This window comes from Polypterus senegalus, chromosome 11 (genome assembly GCF_016835505.1).
Source record: "Polypterus senegalus isolate Bchr_013 chromosome 11, ASM1683550v1, whole genome shotgun sequence".
Classification (NCBI taxonomy): domain Eukaryota; kingdom Metazoa; phylum Chordata; class Cladistia; order Polypteriformes; family Polypteridae; genus Polypterus; species Polypterus senegalus.
In genome coordinates this window covers 58,783,599-58,806,840 of record NC_053164.1, presented here as the reverse complement: position 1 = coordinate 58,806,840, position 23,242 = coordinate 58,783,599, and the positions used below count along the sequence as shown (strand labels likewise).

Below are 23,242 nucleotides of genomic sequence, written 5' to 3'. Positions count from 1 at the left end.
AGTGATGCCGGAAGGGGATTTGAGAGCACCTGGGGCACTGTAAAATAGGCTGCCTCACTCTGTTTGAGGAGCAAGAGTTGGGAGGAGGTGGACAAAGCTTGCTGGGATAGGAGTGGAGGCAGCAGAAGAAGAGAGAAAGAGAGAGAGAAGAAAGGACTGTGTTTGGTTTTCTTCTGCTTTCTTGTACTTTGCTCTGTAGTGGGGAGTGAAGAGAAAGCACTGCCCCACTTGGAATAAAAGGTGTGGGTTGGACAGTATTTGTGTCTGCCTGTCTGTGTTGGGTAGGGTGGCTGGAATGACCCCTGGGCATCACACAACTTTGACGCCATCTTGTTTAAAGCTGGGTATTAACATCATGGTCCTAAATTACTATTCACCAGTGCAGTCACTACATTATAAATCACTTACAATTTCATTTGTGTGGTCTCATGATCCTTCTTGGTCTGTGTGGAATTCTATGTAATAATAAATGGACTACTGAGCTGACCACTGACTTCTACACTCTGATCTTGCTGCAGTCCTTATTCTAAGGATGTCCAAATAAATTTCCAATTTTCTTAAATGTTGTTGGCTCCCTTTGGGGTGTTTTAATGTTGTCCCTTTTTTTTCAGCTCCATCCTTTCCAGTTTTTAAGATATTTTCTTTCCTCTCCACTCTGTCTCGTGCTTCCCTAATATTTGCTTTGCTTGGATTATTAGGTTAAAGCTGTGGGAAACTGAAGAGGACTACTATGCATCTTTTGCTCACCATTATTACTCACAACATTCTACCTCAGACACATTACTGTCTACAGTGCATGAGTCTCAGTGTTCAATGTGGTGCTAAGGTTCATTTGTATGACCAGAATACAGAAGTAAAAATTCAGTTGAGTCACTTTAAATTTTGTTCCATGCCCCAATATTTAGGATATGCAAAGTTGTTCTGTATACAGAGAGAACAAAAAACAGAACCCTAAACCTTAGCACAGGGTATGCATTGGGAGCTTGTTTAAATACTGTTCCTTATTACGAATGTGAACCATGAGTAGCATTTATTGCTGAAAATGTCATAACAATTCCAGACTACAATCAGAACAAATGCATACAGAAATGCAAAGTCAAATTAATTCAAGCACTGTAAGAGAATGGCACTATCTTGCAATTTATTGATCCCTCTGTATATTGCCCTTATCAGAAAAGAAAAAAAGAAATTCATTTAAAGATTTATGGAACTCAAAAAATGCTGTTTTTCACACTGATAATATATGCAAGTAAAGACAAATCCAGAAACTGAATTTTATTAAAGAAGACCAAAGCAGATATTAATAAAACAGCATTTTCCATTTTTTTAGTTTGTACATTAAATGCCGCTAACCTTTCGATTTTTTTCTTTGTTTTACCCATTTAGGCTCACCGCCTTTGTTGCAAAAGTTCTTTCACAAATCAGGATATATACTGATGTCAGACCTGAGCACATTGAAGATGCTGCCAAATATCTCATCAAAATGCAAAACGAAGGCCAATTTGTAGATCCCAAACCTGTTATTCATAGGGAAATGCAGGTATAGCTGAAATTCTACTTTTTTACTCTTATATTTTTGTATTTATATGAGCAGTATACATTGGATTTGACCAAAAAGTGACATCTTAAGTAACTATTACACTTATTATCTATTTCCTTCTCCAAAGAGTACAGTCTCATTTACTAAACAAGGTAACTTTAATGAATCCTGAACCACAAAATACATCACCTGATATCAAAAGCATACAATACCAGCAAGCAATTTTTGTCAATCAGATTGTCAGAAGCTAACTGAACTTGTATTAGGGTTTATCGAGAGGCCTAACAGATCTCCATCATGTAATCAAAGATAGCCATTTCCCCTGCAATGTTCAATTCACTTTCATGATAAATACCAAAATTTATAGTTGCACAGCATTTTCATTTCAGAGGTTTTGAAAAATAAGTGTTAAGACAGAAACAGGTTTATTTAAATAAAAAAGGTTCCTTAATCACCTATTTTATTATAACTAGTTGATTAACTCAATTATTTTATGTCAATTTCAAATCCAGTTATTATAAGTCAGCACTGGAGCCTATCCCGGTGCACAACAGAAAACAGTTCTCTGTACATGGCACTAGTCCTTTGTAGCTTTTAGGATTAATTCAAAGAAAGCAAAATTATTATAAAAATTAAATATATACAAAAAGAAAAATGAAAAAAAAAAAATTGTTTGAAGTAACAATAACTTAAAAATGTTATAACATGCAAAAGAGAGGTTTAGAATTTATGATTGAAATATTAAAATTGTTCAAGGGAATGTAAGAAAAGGGGTTGCCCAAAGCAACATGTAAAGTAACCTGTCCCCAAGGTAAATTTCCAACAATTAAATGAATACAAAACGGTATCTGTTTTTTCAATTTAGCAATCAAAATGGTCAATATTTCTATAAGGATCACATACTTTTTTTTTTACCTTTGGTCTTCATTTGGATTTTTTTCATTGATTGATGTTATAGTCTTAGAAAACTGATGCTTCTACATTCAGCATTTCCCAATAAAACATTTTTGCCTCTCTACTGCCTCCTGTTACCCTTTTTTCTGCTCTTTAAAGGTCTACATGACTTAGGCCAACTCCTTAACCCAGCTCTCACTGAGCTGTAAAATAAGCACACAATAAATTGTTAAAATTAAAGGGTGTTTTTATTTAAGTGATACTGCCTATTTATTATGTTGTTTTAGCAGATGAAGTAGAGATGTGGCATGAGCCAATGACTGAGTCAAAGTACATGCAAATTGTAATGATGCCATTTGCTCTGTAGGGTGGACTGAAAGGAGCTGGAAATGATGTCTCTCTCACCGCCTTTGTTACCATTGCACTTTATCATACACTTGAATCGGTTGGTCAAAGCAGGCAGCAAGTGGTGAGTATACTTCTTTTAATTAAGTAATGCCAAAAAGAAAAATTACTATATAAAGTATACTATGAGTGACATTTTAAGAGAACAGACTGTACAAATCTAGACGATTGCACCAGGAATTTTGCTATAAGCATTACAGAAAGTCAGATGGTCAAAATATGATAATACATGAAGGTAAAACTTAAAATAAGCACAAAAAACAATAGAACAAAAACGCCCCATTTTTAAAGTAGTGGTAAGTATAATTAGATTACATGCCTTCTGGTTCTGCTTATAGGCTAAAAAGACAATTGTTTTGCAGCTGATCCCGTGGCTTTATCAGCATAATCAGGTTTGGACAAAGTGTTGTGCCCCATTGTCCTCCTCGCTTCTCCTGCACCCACTGTATGAAGCATTTTGTCCTTGCTCTTTAAATAAACAAAAAAACAATTTCTAAACTTTACACAATGCCAACCAAAGCTTCTTATCTATCCCTTCCAATTTTCTCGATTTGGTCAAGTGTCCTTCCTTGTGCTCCCCGACTATTGTGGAATTGTATATTTATGAACATCTCCTCAGCCTCTAAGAATCCTCATCACATTCAAGTTCATTTCAAAATAGTTTGCATCTTGCACCTCAGAAATGCTTTGCTGTAGGACTCTCTGGTCTTTGTGTTATCTGTGCTTCCTCAAAGTTCACAGCTTGTTCATTGACATGTTTTGGGACTGTCCTTTCTTTCTCTTTCGGGACATTTGTCTCTTCCTATTTTTCCAAGATTCTGTCCTTGCAAATACTTCTCCTTTCACATATCTTTCTTCTTCTGGATCTTCCTGTGCTTTCACTCTCATCTTTCCAACAAAGGTTTTTCTCTCTATCTGAGTAACAATGCTGCCAAGCTCATAGTGGCTCCCAGATGAAATGACCCAAACATCATTTCTTGTAATTATTGGAAATCTACTTTTTACAATCTAGTTCTCTTAGAACTTTCTGCATCCTGGGTTGATGGGTCATCATACATCACTATTTGGTGGAGGGAAGGCAGGCAATTCCTCAATGACTAGTTTTTTGCTTTTCACTGTTTCTCTCTGTTTTCTTGGACTTCTGCCTATCTGGGCTCTCTAGGGGCCACACTGCTGACAGATGGATAGCATAACATTGTTTATTTTACCGGGCTACAGGGGGCTAATGTTGGGGGACTGGGGTTTTATATACTTCACTGTAAATTTCATCTTGTCTCTGTTAAGATTCACTTTATTGTTTTCCATTATTCTAATAACATTTTTATTAAAAAAAAGTCAGGTTCAGACAAAGGTAAAATGAATTTTTGATTAAAATACTGAAAAGGACCATGAAACTACAATGTTTTGAATTGAATCCTTAGCCTGGGTTATGCAGCGTATGGCCGGATCCTCTCCATTAAATAAAATCAAGAGTATCACAAAAACTTTATAACTACATAGAGTTGAAAATAAAATCAGAATTGGTTACCAACAAGATGTGTATGATTTTTGTGGTTGTGTTCATATTCAGTGGTGAATGCCCTATCTCTCCACTAAACATTGCTAGATATAGTAAAGGTGGGCATTCATTGTAGCAGTGGAAGCATAGAGTACATTTGTTCTGTCTTAAGTTGTACCAATCATGTGGGAGTCTCTAAACAAGTCAAAAATATTATAAACATCCCAGCAAGTGGTATCACGGTGATGTCTCAAAGCCTTGTGTCTGTGTGTGCTCTGAATCAGTCATGAGTTTATTTTCAGGAGTTTTTCACTAAGAACAGCTACTAGTGAATGGGGTAAACTTTCAGCTTCCTCTAATTTCAGTCCACCCAAATTAAATTTTCTAATAAACAACTCATAAGCTGAGATGCTCAGGGAAATGTTAAATTCTGTGTTTGTTCATCCATGGTCTAGTCATGAAACCTACAAATTATGAGTAGCATAATAATAAGTAGTTTGACAAACTATCTAAGTGGTTCTAGTTACTTTTTAAAAAGTTATCAAGACTTCTCCTTTAACTTAGTAGTTTGTTCTAGATTCTCACTGTTATTTGACTTTGAATTAATCTGCACATCAGACAATATAATTAATATAATTATGTCATCTACAAAGCTGAAACCATTAAATGTTTAAGACAGGATTCCCCAACTCTGGTCCTAGATGCCCATAGTGGCTGCAGGTTTTCATTCTAACCCTTTTCTTAATTAGTGACCTGTTTTTATTGCTAATTAATTTCTTTTGAATAACTGACTAAATATTTTGCAAAAGTTAAATATATGTTTGTGAAAGTCTGGTGAGTGGGACATTTGGGTCTGGAGGTCACCCTGTCTTGATAGGGGCTGTCCAACCTCATCACTGAGTGTGCATGGATGTACAGTATACTTTATCCATCCATCCATCCATTCTCTTCCGCTTATCCGAGGTCGGGTCGCGGGGGCAGCAGCTTAAGCAGAGACCCAGACTTCCCTCTCCCGGCCACTTCTTCCAGCTCTTCCGGGAGAATCCCAAGGCGTTCCCAGGCCAGCCGGGAGACATAGTCCCTCCAGCGTGTCCTGGGTCTTCCCCGGGGCCTCCTCCCGGTTGGACGTGCCCGGAACATCTCACCAGGGAGGCGTCCAGGAGGCATCCTGATCAGATGCCCGAGCCACCTCATCTGACTCCTCTCGATGTGGAGGAGCAGCGGCTCTACTCTGAGCCCCTCCCGGATGACTGACCTTCTCACCCTATCTTTAAGGGAAAGCCCAGACACCCTGCGGAGGAAACTCATTTCAGCCGCTTGTATTCGCGATCTCGTTCTTTCGGTCACTACCCATAGCTCATGACCATAGGTGAGGGTAGGAAGGTAGATCGACTGGTAAATTGAGAGCTTTGCCTTACGGCTCAGCTCCTTTTTCACCACGACAGACCGATGCAGAGCCCGCATCACTGCGGATGCCGCACCGATCCGCCTGTCGATCTCACACTCCATTCTTCCCTCACTCGTGAACAAGACCCCGAGATACTTGAACTCCTCCACTTGGGGCAGGATCTCTCCCCCAACCCTGAGAGGGCACTCCACCCTTTTCCGGCTGAGGACCATGCTCGGATTTGGAGGTGCTGATTCCCATCCCAGCCGCTTCACACTCAGCTGCGAACCGATCCAGAGAGAGCTGAAGATCACGGCCTGATGAAGCAAACAGGACAACATCATCTGCAAAAAGCAGTGACCCAATCCTGAGTCCACCAAACCGGACCCCTTCAACACCCTGGCTGCGCCTAGAAATTCTGTCCATAAAAGTTATGAACAGAATCGGTGACAAAGGGCAGCCCTGGCGGAGTCCAACTCTCACTGGAAACGGGCTCGACTTACTGCCGGCAATGCGGACCAAGCTCTGACACCGGTTGTACAGAGACCGAACAGCTCTTATCAGGGGTCCGTACCCCATACTCCCGGAGCACCCCCACAGGATTCCCCGAGGGACACGGTCGAATGCCTTTTCCAAGTCCACAAAACACATGTAGACCGGTCGGGCAAACTCCCATGCACCCTCCACTTTATACTTTATGTTGTACATAATACCCATAAATGCTTAACTTTTGTTTTTCAGGAGGAGACCATCCTAAAAGCTTCAAACTATTTGGAGAGTAAACTACCAACCCTGAAGAGACCCTATGCCTTGGCAATTACAGCGTATGCTCTTGCATTAACAAACGTGGAGAGCACTGCTTCCTATAGAGCGTATAATCTACTGAAAAGTGAAGCTATATTTGATAGCGGTATGTGTTATGAATATTATAGGTGATTAAAGTCTTACCAAATCCATGCTGGCATCCCAAGTGCTGATCTTGACAAAAGCAATGTACGTTTTTATAGAAATTTGAGGTAATGTCACGTAATCGTTTAAACTATTTTTTATTAGTGCCTGAAGGATTACTATCTGGTAGCTGTGACCAAGGGTGTGTAGCTGACCTAAACGCATCATAACAAGAATGATGAGAAGTGTTGGGAGCTTATGAATAGACACTTTACGTCTGCAGTTAATTTATTCTTATGCTTTCCATACTCAATGATTTCATCATGATCTCTTCCCTCAATGAGAACTTTACAGATTTGTCTTGCTGGATGTTTTGTCTTATATTTCAATGAAACTACTGCATCTTTCTCAGCAAAATGCACTTATATTATTGTAAGCTGCTCTGTATTTGTTTAAGTTAGGCTTAATCTTCAATCAGATATTTGTAGTTAATGTTGTCATTATTAGATAGTAACAATTTATATAACAAACGAAGAAATACAGTAAGAAACTAGAACAAAATTAAACAAATTAATATTTGTGTGACAACTTTTCATGTCAGAAATGCAGTAATTTCTAATTTTAAACCTAATTTCTGTCCTAATAGACAAAAAATATTACAATTTTTTTTCTTTTAGACTGTATTGTAGTATAAGTTTATCAGGAAAAAAACAGTGATTTAATATTTTGCACAATTATTTACTGAAGATCTAAAATAGGTGAGGGATTTTCGAGCCCTACATCAGCTATATATTGCAAGGTGATTTAAATTACATTACACCAACAATTTAAAGATGACATACAATGTTTAAGGGAAACAGTGCTTTTTTGGTACTGTACAGCTAAACCCTGGGGGGATTAAATATCTTTCCCTTAAATATAAAGTATCATCTAAAAGGACTCCAAGACATTTCTGCATGTATCTGCACTTGGCTTGTTCATGTGTGCATATTTATGCTCATCCTAAGCTATTTTCCCACCATGTGCTCCGTGTAGTTAGAATAAGCTGTACCTCCACAATATACTCAAGTGAAAATTGAAAAAGCAGGTTCAGAAACAAAACAGGTAAAGGAGTCAAAAGAAAAAAACTGTACAAGAAAATGCAAAAGTACTGAAGACAGTGGGGATTAGACAGAAACAAACTTCAAAATTGATTAGTAGAGTGTCAAAACTACAGTCTTGAGTAACAAGCAGAATAATCATAAACATTAAATATCTTTACTCAATTATTAGACAGTTTTATATCTTAGTGAAAGTTTAAACTTTATAACTATTTGAAAAGGTTTAAAAAAAAACATTAAACATGCAAGTACTTCCTTTTTTTGTCTTACTTAACTTTAGCTGATGTAAATGTTTGTGACCTTCCATGAAGTTTATGGTGTGATGTAGCTTTATACGCATTGCAAATCATATGCTTTCTTCTCCTTTTGAGTATCATGTATGGGTATGATTTAGTTTATTTCTAGCTTTAATGAATCAGATGTGCATTGTTGCTGTCAACATCCTTTATGAGTAAAGGTGCACATTTCCTGGTAAATCCTCTGGTAAATGGCTCCCAGTGTGAAAAAAATGCTATTAATGGGAATGAATGGGCAATGAGCAAATGCAAATGACTGCAAATATATGAAATGTCATTAATTCTTAATTTTAAATATTGCCTTTCACAGATAGCCTTTTCATAAGGTGTTTAGTAGATAAATTACATTACAACGTGGTGTCAAATTTAATAACATACTGTATAAGTGCAGTATCCAAATGGAAAGAGCACACATTCTGTTAGATATAAATGCAGTATTGGGAAAAACTAGGAAGAGGTTAGGAAAGACAGAATATCAAGAAAGGAGGTGCTCTGAGGAAAAAGGAATCAGAGATCAATGTTAAAATATGCCAGAGTCCACTTTAGGTAACAAATACTGAAAGAAAAATTTTACATAAAAATGTATCATGGGTCCCCAGTCTTTAATTAAATGCTATAGTTGAGGTAGCCTCACAAACAGATATCGAGAGATCCACAGAATAGAAAACATATTACTAATAGAAGAATCATGCCTTAGAAAATGGTCATACATGCAAATAAGAATGTCACTGTACTTTGTACATGTAATAGTAAATGTAAGTTCAAACATGAGAGAACTATATCTCAGTGGTCTTAGTAGGGTTCGGCAAATTCAGCTTATTACAGAATGTTACATCTGCAAATTACTGTAAATGGTAGAGACTTACCTTACAGAAAAGATGTTTCACAGTTAATTGCGTGTTTGAGAACATTGGTGGGAATTAAAAAGTAGGAAATTTAAGAAGTACTCTTTGCACAAAGTGATTTGTAAATATTGAAAAAACTACTAGATAATTTATTGGAAGTGAGAACCCTGAGAAATTAAAAAAAATATTTGGATGAGATACCAGAAAAAACAAGGTATGAGGTGTTGTGAATTCCTTTAAATAATTGTTCTAAAGTTACTCTCCTACGCATTTGGAGACATGTATTAAGGGCTGCTGATTAATCACCAGTAAAGTGTGTGATTAATACGTAAAAAATTTCCATGATTACATTTTTTAACACAAACCTAAATGTATTAATTTAATATGGTAAGTTTGACTGCAAGCGGCACGGTGGCGCAGTGGTAGTGCTGCTGCCTCACAATTAGGAGACCCGGGTTTGCTTCCCGGGTCCTCCCTGCGTGGAGTTTGCATGTTCTCCCCGTGTCTGTGTGGGTTTCCTCCCACAATCCAAAGACATGCAGGTTAGGTGGATTGGCAATTCTAAATTGGCCGTGTGTGTCCTGTGATGGGTTGGCACCCTGCCCAGGATTGGTTCCTGCCTTGTGCCCTGGGATTGGCTCCAGCACACCCCTGTGTTCGAATTCAGTGGGTTAGAAAATGGATGGATGGAAGTTTGACTGCACTTAACATGTTTTTAAAGAAGCAGTGCTAAATGAATCTAAGTCAAGAATAATAGCAATGGTTCACCGGGGTCAGCTTCACTTTATCTTTTCCTAATTTCTTTCTTGATAAAAATCAACATACACCAGGGGAACCAGCCCAGAAGAAAATGTGACTGCACAAACTGTTCTAAGACTCCGAAGATGAGCCACTGATGCCTCACTCATCCTCTACAAAATCAGTTGTTGAGTGATGCAGAATTAAGCAACAAATTGAAATTAACTTGGTCCCATTGCAATGGTGGAAGATACATGGGGATAAATACCCAGTCCTGGCCAAGTTAGCTAGAAAATGTTTAGCATCCCCAGTCACTACTGTCCCTTGCAGTGCTGGGGGTAATGTGTTTAAAGTTACCTGCATTATGTAGTCGGGATACTTTTTGAAGTAATGAGTAATTTAGTGCAATACGTACTTTATTGAAGAAAAAAATTGTGTTACATTAAAAAAAAAAAAAGATCTTTGTTACTATGGAAACATTCTCACCACACAAAATAATAAAAATAGCAAGATTATTATTACTGTATTGTTTTGCAAAAGTATTGCCTTTTTCCCAAAGACGTTGCCTGCTTGGGCTGTCATGCATGCTGGTGCGGCTGTCTGGTGATAGCTAGTATGGAAGAGGTTAAGCACAAGTGTGCTTTATTATGCAATCAAGTTTAAAGAAGTGAACAAAAGTTATAGATTTTATTCACTTCACAGAACATGAAGGAATAAATGTATTTTCTTAATTGAGAAGAAGTTGAACACTACATTTAAATGAATAAAAAAAGCTTTATTGGAGTTAAACTCTACTGAACCAATGCTAGAATTAACAACCTAAGAAATAACAAAGGCTTAAATTAAGGAGTACGTTATAATAAAATGAATAGTATTGAATCTTACTTTATGTTATCTTGATCTGGAATTGAGTAATAATGAATGTTGCAATATTTTTCTGTTTTTTTTCCTTTGTTGAAGGTAATAGATTTATTTTGATTACAAGTATGAGTTTCATATCACTACTAGAAGGAAAAGTAACTCACTACATGTAATGCATTACATTTTATAAGAAATAACCGTAAAACGAGCGGCACGGTGGTGCAGCGGGTAGTGCTGCTGCCTCACAGTAATGAGACCTGGGTTCACTTCCCTGTTCCTTCCTGCATGGAGTTTGCATGTTCTCCCTGTTTCTGCGTGGGTTTCCTCCAGGTGCTCTGGTTTCCTCCCACAGTCCAAAGATACGCAGGATAGGTGCATTGGCAATTCTAAAATTGCCCCTAGTTGGGGGGTGTGTGTGTCCTGCAGTGGGCTGGCGCCCTGCTTGGGATTTGTTCCTGCCTTGCACCTTGTGCTGGCTGGGATTGACTCCAGCAGACCCCCGTGACCCTGTGTTAGGAATTATTGGTTGGAAAATGACTGACTGACTTGTTAATTTGAGGCCTTTATCCAAGGCAACTTACATCATTTTTGACACAACTGGTTACATTTCTTTTGGTTTTCCAATTGGAGTGCAGGCAGGTCAAGTGACTTGCTCATAGTCACACAGAGTCAATAATGGGATTTGAACCCACAACCTCAGGGTTGGAAGTTCAAAGCCCTAACCGCTACACTACCTCATCTATGTTTACTTGTGCCTTACAGTACTAGTTGGATAAACTCAGTGTCCATTAATAACGTCAGTGTGGAAAAACTGAGCAGTTGTCAGATTGTGCGGTGCTGGGCAGGAGGATTTAAGGGGAAATGGAAAGACCTGAAACAGGGCTGGGAACTGTAAGAGTGGCAACAGAACACAGTGACAGCCAGAATGGTCAGGGGAAAGAAAATCATGGGAATCATTCAAGTTTGATGTTTTAGTGGCATCTTCTTGTGACCCTAACAGCAGCAATAAAAAAGGGTAAAAATGCACCTTGCATTTACCTGTAACATCCTGTGTGTTTCATGCTTCATTCCACTGTTTGTCACAATACAACACTTAATTGTCTTTCGGATTTAAACAAGTGATTTATTAAAGGCATTAAACAGCCAGCATGGAAGATAGTTCTAAAGTTAACAAACTACTTTTCTTTTTGCAAAATGGCAAACTATTCATGAATAATCATATCATCTAATTGGAATTTCAGAGAAGAATGTGTATAGTTGGGAAGCTTTGAAACAAGAGGGAGCAGCTCAACAAGATGATTCCTATCTTCGTGCAGTTTCTGTAGAAACAACTGCATACGCTCTTCTCACCAGTCTGGTCCATAAAGATATGAAGTTTGCAGAGTCCATCTATAGGTGGCTGGGTGAACAGCAGAACTACGGGGGAGGCTTCTGTTCCACTCAGGTAACATAACCAATACAATAATCTTAATAAAAAAAAATAATTTATGCATACATTTCCCAACATGAGTGAAACTACTTGCTCTATACTTATTGTTTAATGAGTGAGCATTTCTGATTAAGTAAATTTTACAGTTTATTTGACTTCTACGTAAAATAATAGATCAAACCTTGTATGAAGTACTGTCTGGTCTGCATAATAAATCCTAAGCAATTCTATAGTCCTTTAGCAAATGTCTTTTCAAGCAACTCTTTTCATTTCAATCTAGGACACAGTGGTGGCCATGGAAGCACTGGCTCAGTTTGAAATTGAAAGGGTTAAACCACCACCAATGAAGATAGATGTTCGTTTGAGCTCTCCTGGTAAAACCTTTGATAAGAAAGTGCACCTGGATAGCAATGCTAAAGGTGTAGAGGAAGATCTTAAGGTGAGATGTCGATTAGCTGCCATTTCTAGAAATGTCATTTCAGGATTTTAACATAATGAGAATAAGACTGATGCCCATATAAAGAGAGAGACTGAAGAGTAGAGTACAAAATAAGCTGATGGTAAAGTAATGCTTGATGATATTTTTGTTATAACAAGAAAAGTAAATGTAAGGAATGAATCGACAATTTCCAAATAGGGTTCATCTTATGCATGCTATATTTTTTTTGCATTTTTCTCAGAACTTTGTTGGAAATGAAATCAATGTGAACGTTCAAGGAAAAGGCAATGCCACTATCACTGTAAGTAATTTTACTAATGACATATGACAACAAACTTTTGTTAGAAAGTAAAATGTGATTTGCGGCCACAGTTGCATGTATAGAATTACATCATTTTTATGTTTAATTTTAGTTTTCGAAGTATTATTTTTCATATTTTTATTCATTATCTGTTGTAATTATGTGCCTACCTTTAAAATATGCCTCCATTACATGTGTTTTGTGGGTGGAGCCCCAGGAGGTGTGGCCACCTTGATGTCACTGCTGCTGGGTCCTCCTTCTGGCTTCATATTCCTAGCCGGTAGTAGGACCCAGCAGTTAAGCATTTGGTGTGTGAAGGTGTTTTTTTCTGTGAGTATTATTTTTATTGAATTTTATAGTTTCTTTCTCATATTTTGTTTCTGTCATTGGTTTTCTGTCACTGATTGTGGATTTGGACTTATTTGCTTCAGGATTACCTTCAGAGAATTTTCTAATATTTCCCATTTTTTTTAATATATCTTCTGTTTATAAAAGTCCTGCACTGCCTTTTCTTTACAAACCAGGGGTTTACAGTAATCCCCTGAATCAACGCATTCAACTGCTATTTCTAGAATATCGACACCACCATATTCATGAATAAGTATGTAGATATAACTGATGTATTTTTAAACAAGGAATAGTATATCTTTTTCTTCACTAAAATTTGATAGTTCAGCTCTATTAGCTTTACATATGATCCTAAAAGTTTGAAAGAAAAATACAAATAACACATATATTAAAACAGAAATGTCTGATTTATGCCAAAAGTTAGGGAATTAATGTATGTACTTTCATATCTCATACAGTTTTTGAAAATTTACCATGTAATGGAGCCAGAAAAAAAATGTTCCGGCCTTCATCTCGAAGTCAATCTAAAAGGGAAAATTAAAAAGCAAGGTAAGTTGACTCTGAATTTGCCTGGTTTGAGTTTGAGTGTGTGTGTGCTTGACCTTTGCTTCCAGTGCTGCCAGCTGAGGTAACCAGACTATGTAACCATGCACTAAATAGCTGTTTTTTAAAATTTTAATGTTTTTTTCACATTTACTTTACTATAAAGCAAAATCATAAAAAATCAAATAGAAATCCGATTTATAAAGGAGTTATTGAGGCAAATTATTTAGTAATCAGATAGATTGATATTTTTACCTTTTAAATATTTATATGGCAATATGGCCATATAAATTGTATACTGTATTGTATATTTTATACATACAATTGCAAAAAAAAAAAAAAATTGAAGGCTATAACTTGAATGTCCATCTGTTCTTTGTAATGTTGAATCTCATAATAAAGAGGAACATTGTAGGTACCCCACACAAGTTAAGTTATTTCTACTCACCGACTTTATATAATTTGCAACTTTCCTTCAAATATTTATTGATAAGCAATCTGTCTGTCAGTTTCTAATTATGTTTAATGTGTTTCACATGGTATTGTTTTTAATTGTGACTAATATGCTTCTTAGGAACTTTTTTATTTTATTGTTTTCTTATCATACATTGTAGATATTAACTGTTTTTTTTTCTGTTGCTGATGTTTAGGTTTATGTATGATGTTTTAGATGTTTATGCCATTGCCAGGCATGTTGTCATGTAATTTACGGTCTGCTCTTGCTTCATCTCGCCCTTAATGATTCCTAAATGGTTTCCAGTCACATAATCCTCAACCTTGCAAAATCCTCAAACAAGCATTGGCTGTGCTTCTCCCACTTTTAACACTGGTATTACTGGGTCAATCTAGCAAACCTCCACTTTAGTCTAACACAGTTTTTGTATGTTTGAGAATTTGTTTGCCAGATGTTATAGTTTATGTGCATTCTACAATCTACTCACTCTTTTAACAATATAGCTTAATCTTCCTTGTTCATATTTCTGCAACTACAGTACACACTGTTACACTGAATTCTCCTGATTCTTCACAATGTTTAGCTTTTCTTTTCATCTATCACAATCACGTCTATCACAGTAAAGGCAGAGCTCATTATTTTAATGTTATTTTATGCTTTTTATTATACATATACTGTATGTGATTTTGCCCTGTGATGGACTGGTGCCCGGTTCAGGGTTTATTCCTGCCTTATACCGTATGTTATCTGGGATAGGTCCAGCTCCACCCATGACCCTGCAAAGGACTAGGTGGGTTAGAAAATGACTGATTGACTGAAAATAACAAAAAAAAAAAAAATGCAAATGGAGCACGTCTTCTGAAGTGCATTACTATGTTCTGTAAACCTCAGTTATTTGTTTACTCAATTTCAGTTGCTCCATAGACCGTATTTATGTTTTTGGAAACTTTTTGCCGTAAAGCTCTTCCTGATTATTTATATAATTTTTGCATGATAGGTTAGCTGGACAATTCCATTTATATGTATTAAAGCCATCTACCTGTTTACATCTTTGGGATTTGTTACATTTGGTCTTACCTTCTAGGTTCTTTTTTCCCTTTATTTGAGAACAAAACATTGAATATGACTAAATCATACAAATTAGAGTAACATAGCAAATACAACAATATGCTTTAAAATGAATCTAAAGATTCTAACCCACTTTTCCTTCCGCATTTTTTTCCTTGTAAAGGACACTTCTAGTGTATCCTTTTATTTAATTAGTTTCCTTAAAAAATCTTTTATTTAGAAACATTACTGCTAGGAACTTTTTGATTTTGATATGGAAGTTCCCTGAAAAGCAGACATTTTCTTCTACAATATATTCACTTGGAGCTACTGTGCCTTCATCTGGGACAAACATTATCTGTTCTGACAGTTTGTGGAAGTCTTGAAAAATAAAATAACTAACATAAAGAGACTACACAAATACTGTTTGCAAGTGACTTTTCTGATTTTCTACTAAATGTTTTGGCTGACGTTTTTTCAGTTTCTAACTTTTAATCCTTTATCTCACTGCCCTTGACTCAACGATTACACTGCAGGGCAGTGAGTTTGGTTGGCTAGTGAGGGTAGCAATACAGATGAGAATGGGATTTTGGTGATGCTGGCATTTTATTTTACCTCTATACATTTTACCATTGGCATTTTTTACTGTTGAAAATGTATAAAATATGAAAAAGGTAATGTAGACAATTTTGAAAGAAATGTCTGAGGAATATATTGAAGAAGTAGTCAAACAAAATACCTTCATTTGTCCATGAATAATCTGAGTTCACACATTGGAACAGAGCCCTAATTAAAGGCTGCCAATCACAAACGAAACGTGCTTTATACATCTTCTATATCCTTAAACACAACCCTGATTTAAATAAAAAAACACTGTTAACTCACTGCGGTGGGCTGGCACCCTGCCTGGGATTTGTTCCTACCTTGAGCCCTGTGTTGGCTGGGATTGGCTCCAGCAGACCCCCGTGACCCAGTAGTTAGGATGTAGCAGGTTGGAAAATGACTGACTGACTGACTGACCTTTAACCTAACAGAATTGGAAGACTATTACTACGATGATGATTACGACAATGACAAGCCTCAGTCTGATGCCCCTTCTTCAGAAATTGAGTGGTTTGATGTTAGAAGCAGGAGAAGGAGAGAGGTTCCTGGAAACCAAAATGCAAAAAATAAGGAGGTTACTTTTGAAGTGTGCATTTGGTAAGTGGAGGTTAAAACAAATAATAAAAAAAACAGCACTCAGAGACCTTTGTTTATGTGCCCACGTTTACTGCTGTCTGTTTTGTAAATATTTCCAATATGTTGGTTTTGGAACAGGCACGACCTAGCAGCCAACATGAGTGGAATGGCAATCGTTGACATTACATTGTTGAGTGGATTTGAAGCCCATGAAGAAGATCTTGAGAAGGTACTTCTAAAAATGTCTTACATACACATATATTAATATCATTAGTGATACCATTGCTGAAATCTCTAGTTGCTTAAATTGTAACTTCTGTTTAAACCTGTAATTTATCATGTTTACTATATATAACAATGTTGATATTTTCTATTTAACACATCAAACAAAAAGAGACTGTATAACTCACGACCAATTGCAGTTACTGGTCTTAATAAAAACTACTTCCTCAAATTAATCATCTTTTTTACTTACTGAACTTGGTTAATTCAGGTTGGAGCTCTTGGGGACACATATGTAGTGCAAATCATGACCTTACTGCGGACAAGGTACCATCACATGGCTCACTAGTGCACACTCATAATCATTCTTACTGGGCCAAACTACTGTAGATTGACATTTGGCCTCACACACATAATTGATTTAGGGATACGATGTGCAAACTGGCAAACAGATGGATTAGAACCTAGTCACTTGGTGTTTTACTGGAAGATGTCTGGATTTTCCATCGATCCATTATCCATCCCGCTATATCCTAACTACAGGGTCACGGGTGTCTGCTGGAGCCAATCCCTGCCAACACAGGGCGCAAGGCAGGAAACAAACCCCAGGCAGGGTGCCAGCCCACCACAGGGCACACACACACCCAGCGTAAACTAGGGACAATTTAAGATCGCCAATGCACCTAACCTGCATGTTTTTGGACTGTGGGTGGAAACCCACGCAGACACGGGGAGAACATGGAAACTCTATTCAGGGAGGACCTGGGAAGCGAAACCGGGTCTCCTAACTGCGAGGCAGCAGCGCTACCACTGCGTCACTGTGCTGATTTTTTAAGTTGAATTTATTTATTCACAATCATGGGGTATACTATATTAATTTGCTCCATGAAACTGTGTTCTAAAGTGAAGAGTTTTTTATACATTTAAAGAATACTTGGCCTGTTCTTACCTTTTAAAATGGAGCTGAAGGGGCATGGGGGCAAATGTAAAAAGTAAGCTTTAGTCCTTATAGAATCTGTACATTTTTCAAAAAAGACTGTTGCAGAGTATTGTCTCATGTCCAGAGATTACACACATATTATAAATTAGTGTATCCATATAGTTTTAAGGAAAAAAGCAATACATTTTTTGTGAGATCCAGCCATTTCAAAAGTAGACTGGCTGTGAGCTTAACCTCACTACTCACAAATGTTCATTCCCATGAGCACAGTTTCCTTCAGCATATCCATTTCATCTTAAAAATGACTTTTGTGCCACTATTACAATTGACATTACTTAATGTTGCGGTTTGGGGATTAATTGTTGTCTTTGTTCTCTAGACATCTAGACAGTAATCACCAAAAAATGTCACACTTATAATGACGCACAGTGTTTCACGATGTGTGATGAACAAGGTCATAGACAAATCTAAAACACCTGTCAGCACTCCAGTTATAGACCACAGGAACATTCTGGCCTTGAGAAAATGTCTACTGAGAACAAACATTGAAAGTTATTTATTACTTTTACTCGCTCAAAAATCTTCTAGTCAGCTGTTATCATACTACTATATCCACAGCAAAAGAAACTCTGAAGGTGCTATAAATTTTGATATCTGGTACTTGACTATATATGAGGTGAAGTTTAGGAAAAAATAATCATAAGATTTGTTAGCACATCTTCCATTAAACCACTTTGTCTAAATGTGATTCAGAATGTGTGCCAGCACTATATATAAAAAATATGATTTGACATGGCATAGGAAAAAATATGATTTTGGTACACATGTGCCGCTGTGGCTAGTGTATGTTTTGAATCATGTGCCATCACAATAGTTTGATCAGATGATTTCAGGGTATACTGACTGCTCTTCCGGTATGTCAGACACTATGGCACACTTTTGTGCAGAGCATCATTTGTTACAAGCCATTGCAGAACATCACTAAAAATAAAAAAGAACTGGACAAAGTAAAGAGAAAAATGTTCAACCTGAAGCTACTGTGAGACTACTTAGTAATTGGAGGTAAACCTGTGCAAAATGTAATACTTCACCCACAACAGCTGTTGTTTGCGGACACGTGAACACGAATCATATCTTTACCTCAAGAAAGTAGTAATAAAAATTGATGATAAAATGTATCGCTGCCAATTTATTTTTGTTTGTAAGCATGACCCAGAAATGCTGAAGCAATGTTTTCTTAAAACAAAAACTTTTGCTGCTTCAAATTACATACGTTCGGTTTGGACTCATGCCCCTTCAGCTCCATCTTAAAGTACAAGAACAGGCTTGATACTTTTTATTAAATTAATAAAATATGATTCACTTTAGTAAATAATTTCAAATAGAAAATTAACATATACCATGTGTGCACAATTCCCTGCTTCACGTTTGGGCTGGGCAAAACAAGCCCCATAGGTCCATTGCACATGTGCAGCAGTTTTGTTCCTGACGTACAGCGTGCTTGGGCTTTCTATTCAGTGTCTGGTTCCAAACCCGTGTGAAGCCCAGAGCACCTACAGCTGCCCTAGCCCCAGCAAAAACAGGCAGGACACCAATTGACACACAGTACACGGTTTATTTACACAATGTTCTCCTCTACAGCACACAAGACACAGAGCATAACACAGTCCCTCTGCCGCCAGTCTTTCTGTCTCCACTCCTCCTCAGGCCTTGTCCTTCCATAATCAGGGCGTCCCAGCCAAGTAAGGGCCCCGGCCATCCGCCACTCATGCTAATTGCGTATTGTGTGTTTCTGACCAAGTACATTATCTGCCTCTTTTAATAATTAACATGTTAGTGTACTTTAAGTTTATAACCAACACTTTTACATTTTTTTAAAACATTTTGTAATAAAAGTTCACATATATGTAAATGCGCCATGATAACCTTGTTTCTATTTGCGAATAAGCGGATAACTAAAATAATTCACTGTTAACATCCAAGGAGTGATACTCTGTACTTTAATTTGTTCAAAGATGCTAATTTCGACATGTTCAAAATCTATAGCAATGTATTAAATTGTAAGGCATTTCTTCTCTTCTATACGAACGCCATTCTGGGGCACATGCAGTGCCTGTGTTCGGAAATTGTGGTAATATTGCCATCTGTTGTCTGGCTTAAAGAACAGAATTTCAAGTTTAAAGGAACTTACATGTTGATGGTTGTAATTATTCTTTCTTGGTAATCTATAGTGTTTCAGTTTCGACATTTTGATTGTTTACATTTGTATATGCACTTTATTAGTACTATGTATTATGTGCTTACTTTATTTATTTCTCTTTAGATACCACACAGGCACACACATCTCTTAAAGTATTTGATGCAAAGCCTGAAAAGGGGTTCAGACTACTCCCTGATGTAGAAGAATTAGGCCAGCTGGTGTACAATCAGTCCAGTAACGTGCAACTGTCCCTCATACCATGATTGTGAAGAAATACTCTAACACTGACTTGGAAAATACCAATCTTATCCTTTAAAACAGGAATCTTAACTCCTGTCCAGTAATGAGTTCAATAGTTATTATATTCAATGTTAGACATCAATAAGGGTCGGCACGGTGGCGCAGTGGTAGCACTGCTGCCTCGCGGTAAGGAGACCTGGGTTCGCTTCCCGGGTCCTCCCTGCGTGGAGTTTGCATGTTCTCCCCGTGTCTACGTGGGTTTCCTCCCACAGTCCAAAGACATGCAGATTAGGTGCATTGGTGATCTTAAATTATCCCTAATGTGTGCTGGGTGTGTATGTGTGTCCTGTGGTGGGCTGGCACCCTGCCCAGGGTATGTTCCTGCCTTGCGCCCTGTGTTGGCTGGGATTGGCTCCTGTGACCCTGTAGTTAGGATATAGTGGGTTGGACAATGACTGACATCAATAAACCAAGCTAGATAGAAAATGTGCATTTATATTACATTAGATATACTGTATTAGAGATATGTTACTTGTATTAGTGAATCATTATTAAATAAATACATAATATATGTTTATTTTTGCTATTATCTATTTTGTAGTTGAAGAATCAAGTGGACCAATACATCAGTCACTATGAGACTATGGATGGACGAGTTGTTCTCTATTTTGATGGAGTAAGTCTAACACACTAAGTGATTAACTGCTGAGTTCCAAAACCAATACAGAAACTAAAAACAACATCACTAGAATACAGGTGTAGCATTTGTTTAGTGTACAAATACTTAATGAGAAAATTCATTGCAAAATACACACAGAATGGAAAAAACTCAAAACCTTTACAGGAAGATATTTAAATTGGAGGACAGAAGGAATTCAGTATAATAAATGAGGGATATAAAGCCGACAAAAAAAGACTTTTTTTAATTTTTCAGGCTGATATTTATAGTATTGTCACCGTATATTTCTATAGATAGCTATAATGAGTGAGCAAAGTGGGAGAACAGGGTAAGAAAAAATTTAGTTCAAGTTTTAATTTGTGGTTACCTGTACTTACAGTGGAATTTGAAGACTAATTATGTTTTAGTTCATTGGAGGTTTACTTCAAACTTAATTCTGCAGACTAGTTATATTTTAACCTTATATCAGTCATTTGGATTCATGCTGTCTTGTTACACGATGTATTTCTGCATATACTACATATAGTTTCATGCAAAGTAAAACAACTCTTCTTTATTGAAGAAATCACGGTCATTTCAATGCTGTGCCTTATTATTTCTTGTTATGTAATGGATAGTTTACTCTATGTATGTAAGAAACATGATTGAATATCTTAAGGATGGTGGTGGTGATGTCTTCTTTTTTTGTTCATTTCTCTAGGTACCTTCAGAAAGACAATGTGTCGGATTTCAGGCCGAGCAGACCGTCCCAATCGGGCTATTACAGCCTGCCACTGCAACGCTCTATGACTATTATGAGCCAGGTCAGCAATGACAGACTAAATAGAAACAGTCAGTCCGTGAATGTGTTTGAACAAGAAAACAGCACTAATATTAATATGTTAAGAAAACAGCACTAATATTAATATGTTGATTGCTTACCTTTTACAGTAACTTGAAGCTTTAGCGATACACTAAAATGGCATGTCAGCCATAAAGGAATAATTGCAAATGTACTTTAACTAAAGCAAACCAGCATAAGGGTTATTGCTTGTTATTGCTGATACAGAGAGGGAACATGCTTATAAGTCTCCATTCTTTTCATTCCAAATAATTAACAACTGGGAATGAATTTGTTTCATAAACAGAGTCTGTAATGGTGGAAGGGTAGACCTGTCTATACCTGGAAAGATATCAATATATATATTGGTAAAACCAACCCTGTTGCTCCATCACTTTGCCTGACACTCATTGAAAAAAAGCACTTAGCAAACGTTAACTCATTCATCCCAAGAAAAATTGACAGCACCATATGCAGCTATCACTGGTAAAAGCCAGATCAGATAAACGAGATACAAGCAAAGGTTCAATTACATAAAATCAAAATATTGTTGTGTTTATATTGAAACAAAGCAATAGACAAACTACTATAAAGAATTGTAACAAAACTGAAACAAATATAAACAAATGAAAGTCTGAAATATTTTTAGGTTTATCCCGAAGCTAAATTTAACTCATATTCAGAGTAACCAGTTTTTTTTCTACTGCTTACACGAACAACAGAAAAGAGTCATATACTATGCAACACACTTCAAGGGGTAGGTCTGACAAGTACACAGCTTCGATAAATAAGACATGGCTGGTTCTTGTCTACTGTTTGAAGTAATGGTATTTTCACCTTTTCAGACTTCTTGCATTTATTTTAGCAGTTTATGTTGATCTTACAAGATTAAAATAAATTAAATAATAACGTTGTTTACATTATTATCTGCTTAACATAGCAAATGTATAGCCAGTCTAGGGAATATTGACACATATTGTGAGGCTGCATATATGTACGTAATGTGTAGATATGCACTAACAGAAATTTCCTCTTAGGCATTTGCAATGTTTTTGGAAGTAAATTTAAAAATTGTTACATTTGTATTTGTAACACTCACACACATACACATAAGGCACTCTTCCTTTGTTGATCATGTAGGCTGATATGCCTTTCTACCATAGAAGGTGGTCCTTGCACTGGATCATACCCTAGACCAGGGGTCCTCAATCACGGTCCTGGAGAGCCGCAGTGGCTGCAGGTTTTTGCTCCAACCCAGTTGCTTAATAAAAGCACTTATTGCTAAAGTAACACTTCTGCTTCAGTTTAGTGATTTTGAGCCCTTATTGCTTAATTTTGTCTTAAACAGCTATTTTAATTGCTCCTTATTATCAATAACATGCAAATGACAAGAGAGAGCAGCATTTCTCCATTTAGCTTATTTACATTTACACCTGTGTGTATTTATCTGCACTATTGGGTTTAATTAAATACTTGGAAGAAAAATGAAGAGAAAAAAGTGAAGGACTGAGAATTACTCGTCCATTTTAGCCTTCAAATCATTTGCATGATAGAAAGGGAAAGAAAATCTAGGATATGAGAATGACCTGACATAGCAGAGTTAATTTAATTTCATAGCTTGTTAGTGCTTTATTGGCAAGAATTGCTTTCTAATTAAGAAACCAGGTCAGAACAAAAACCTGCAGCCACTGCGGCTCTCCAGGACTGGGATTGAGGACCCTTGCCCTAGACCCAGCAGGTTCCTAAGATGTCAAACAGAAACTTCAGCTCAAGGGAATAGTTGAGTTCCAGTAACTGTGTACAGTCAGCCATTTTATACAGTGTAAGTGGATGATGCCAATATATCAACAGAGTCATGCCCTAGTGCACAACAGAACAAGTAAAAATAAGCTAAGACACCATTTTATTTCTCTTTTAGTTCATTTATTATTTATTGATTATGAAATTAA

At 36.9% G+C, this 23,242-nt stretch overlaps 1 protein-coding gene across 1 annotated transcript in view; it reads left to right on the top strand.

Moving 5' to 3' along the window:
• c4b (complement 4B (Chido blood group)) overlaps positions 1-23,242 on the top strand; it is a 111,734-nt gene that overhangs the window by 72,845 nt on the left and 15,647 nt on the right. Inside the window, exons 26-36 of the mRNA XM_039768726.1 lie at positions 1,387-1,540; positions 2,802-2,903; positions 6,466-6,634; positions 11,694-11,896; positions 12,162-12,320; positions 12,562-12,621; positions 13,428-13,518; positions 16,048-16,213; positions 16,331-16,421; positions 20,396-20,470; positions 21,174-21,276. Of these exons, the coding sequence (XP_039624660.1) occupies positions 1,387-1,540; positions 2,802-2,903; positions 6,466-6,634; positions 11,694-11,896; positions 12,162-12,320; positions 12,562-12,621; positions 13,428-13,518; positions 16,048-16,213; positions 16,331-16,421; positions 20,396-20,470; positions 21,174-21,276 (1,373 nt within the window). The remainder of the gene's footprint in view (positions 1-1,386; positions 1,541-2,801; positions 2,904-6,465; positions 6,635-11,693; positions 11,897-12,161; positions 12,321-12,561; positions 12,622-13,427; positions 13,519-16,047; positions 16,214-16,330; positions 16,422-20,395; positions 20,471-21,173; positions 21,277-23,242) is intronic.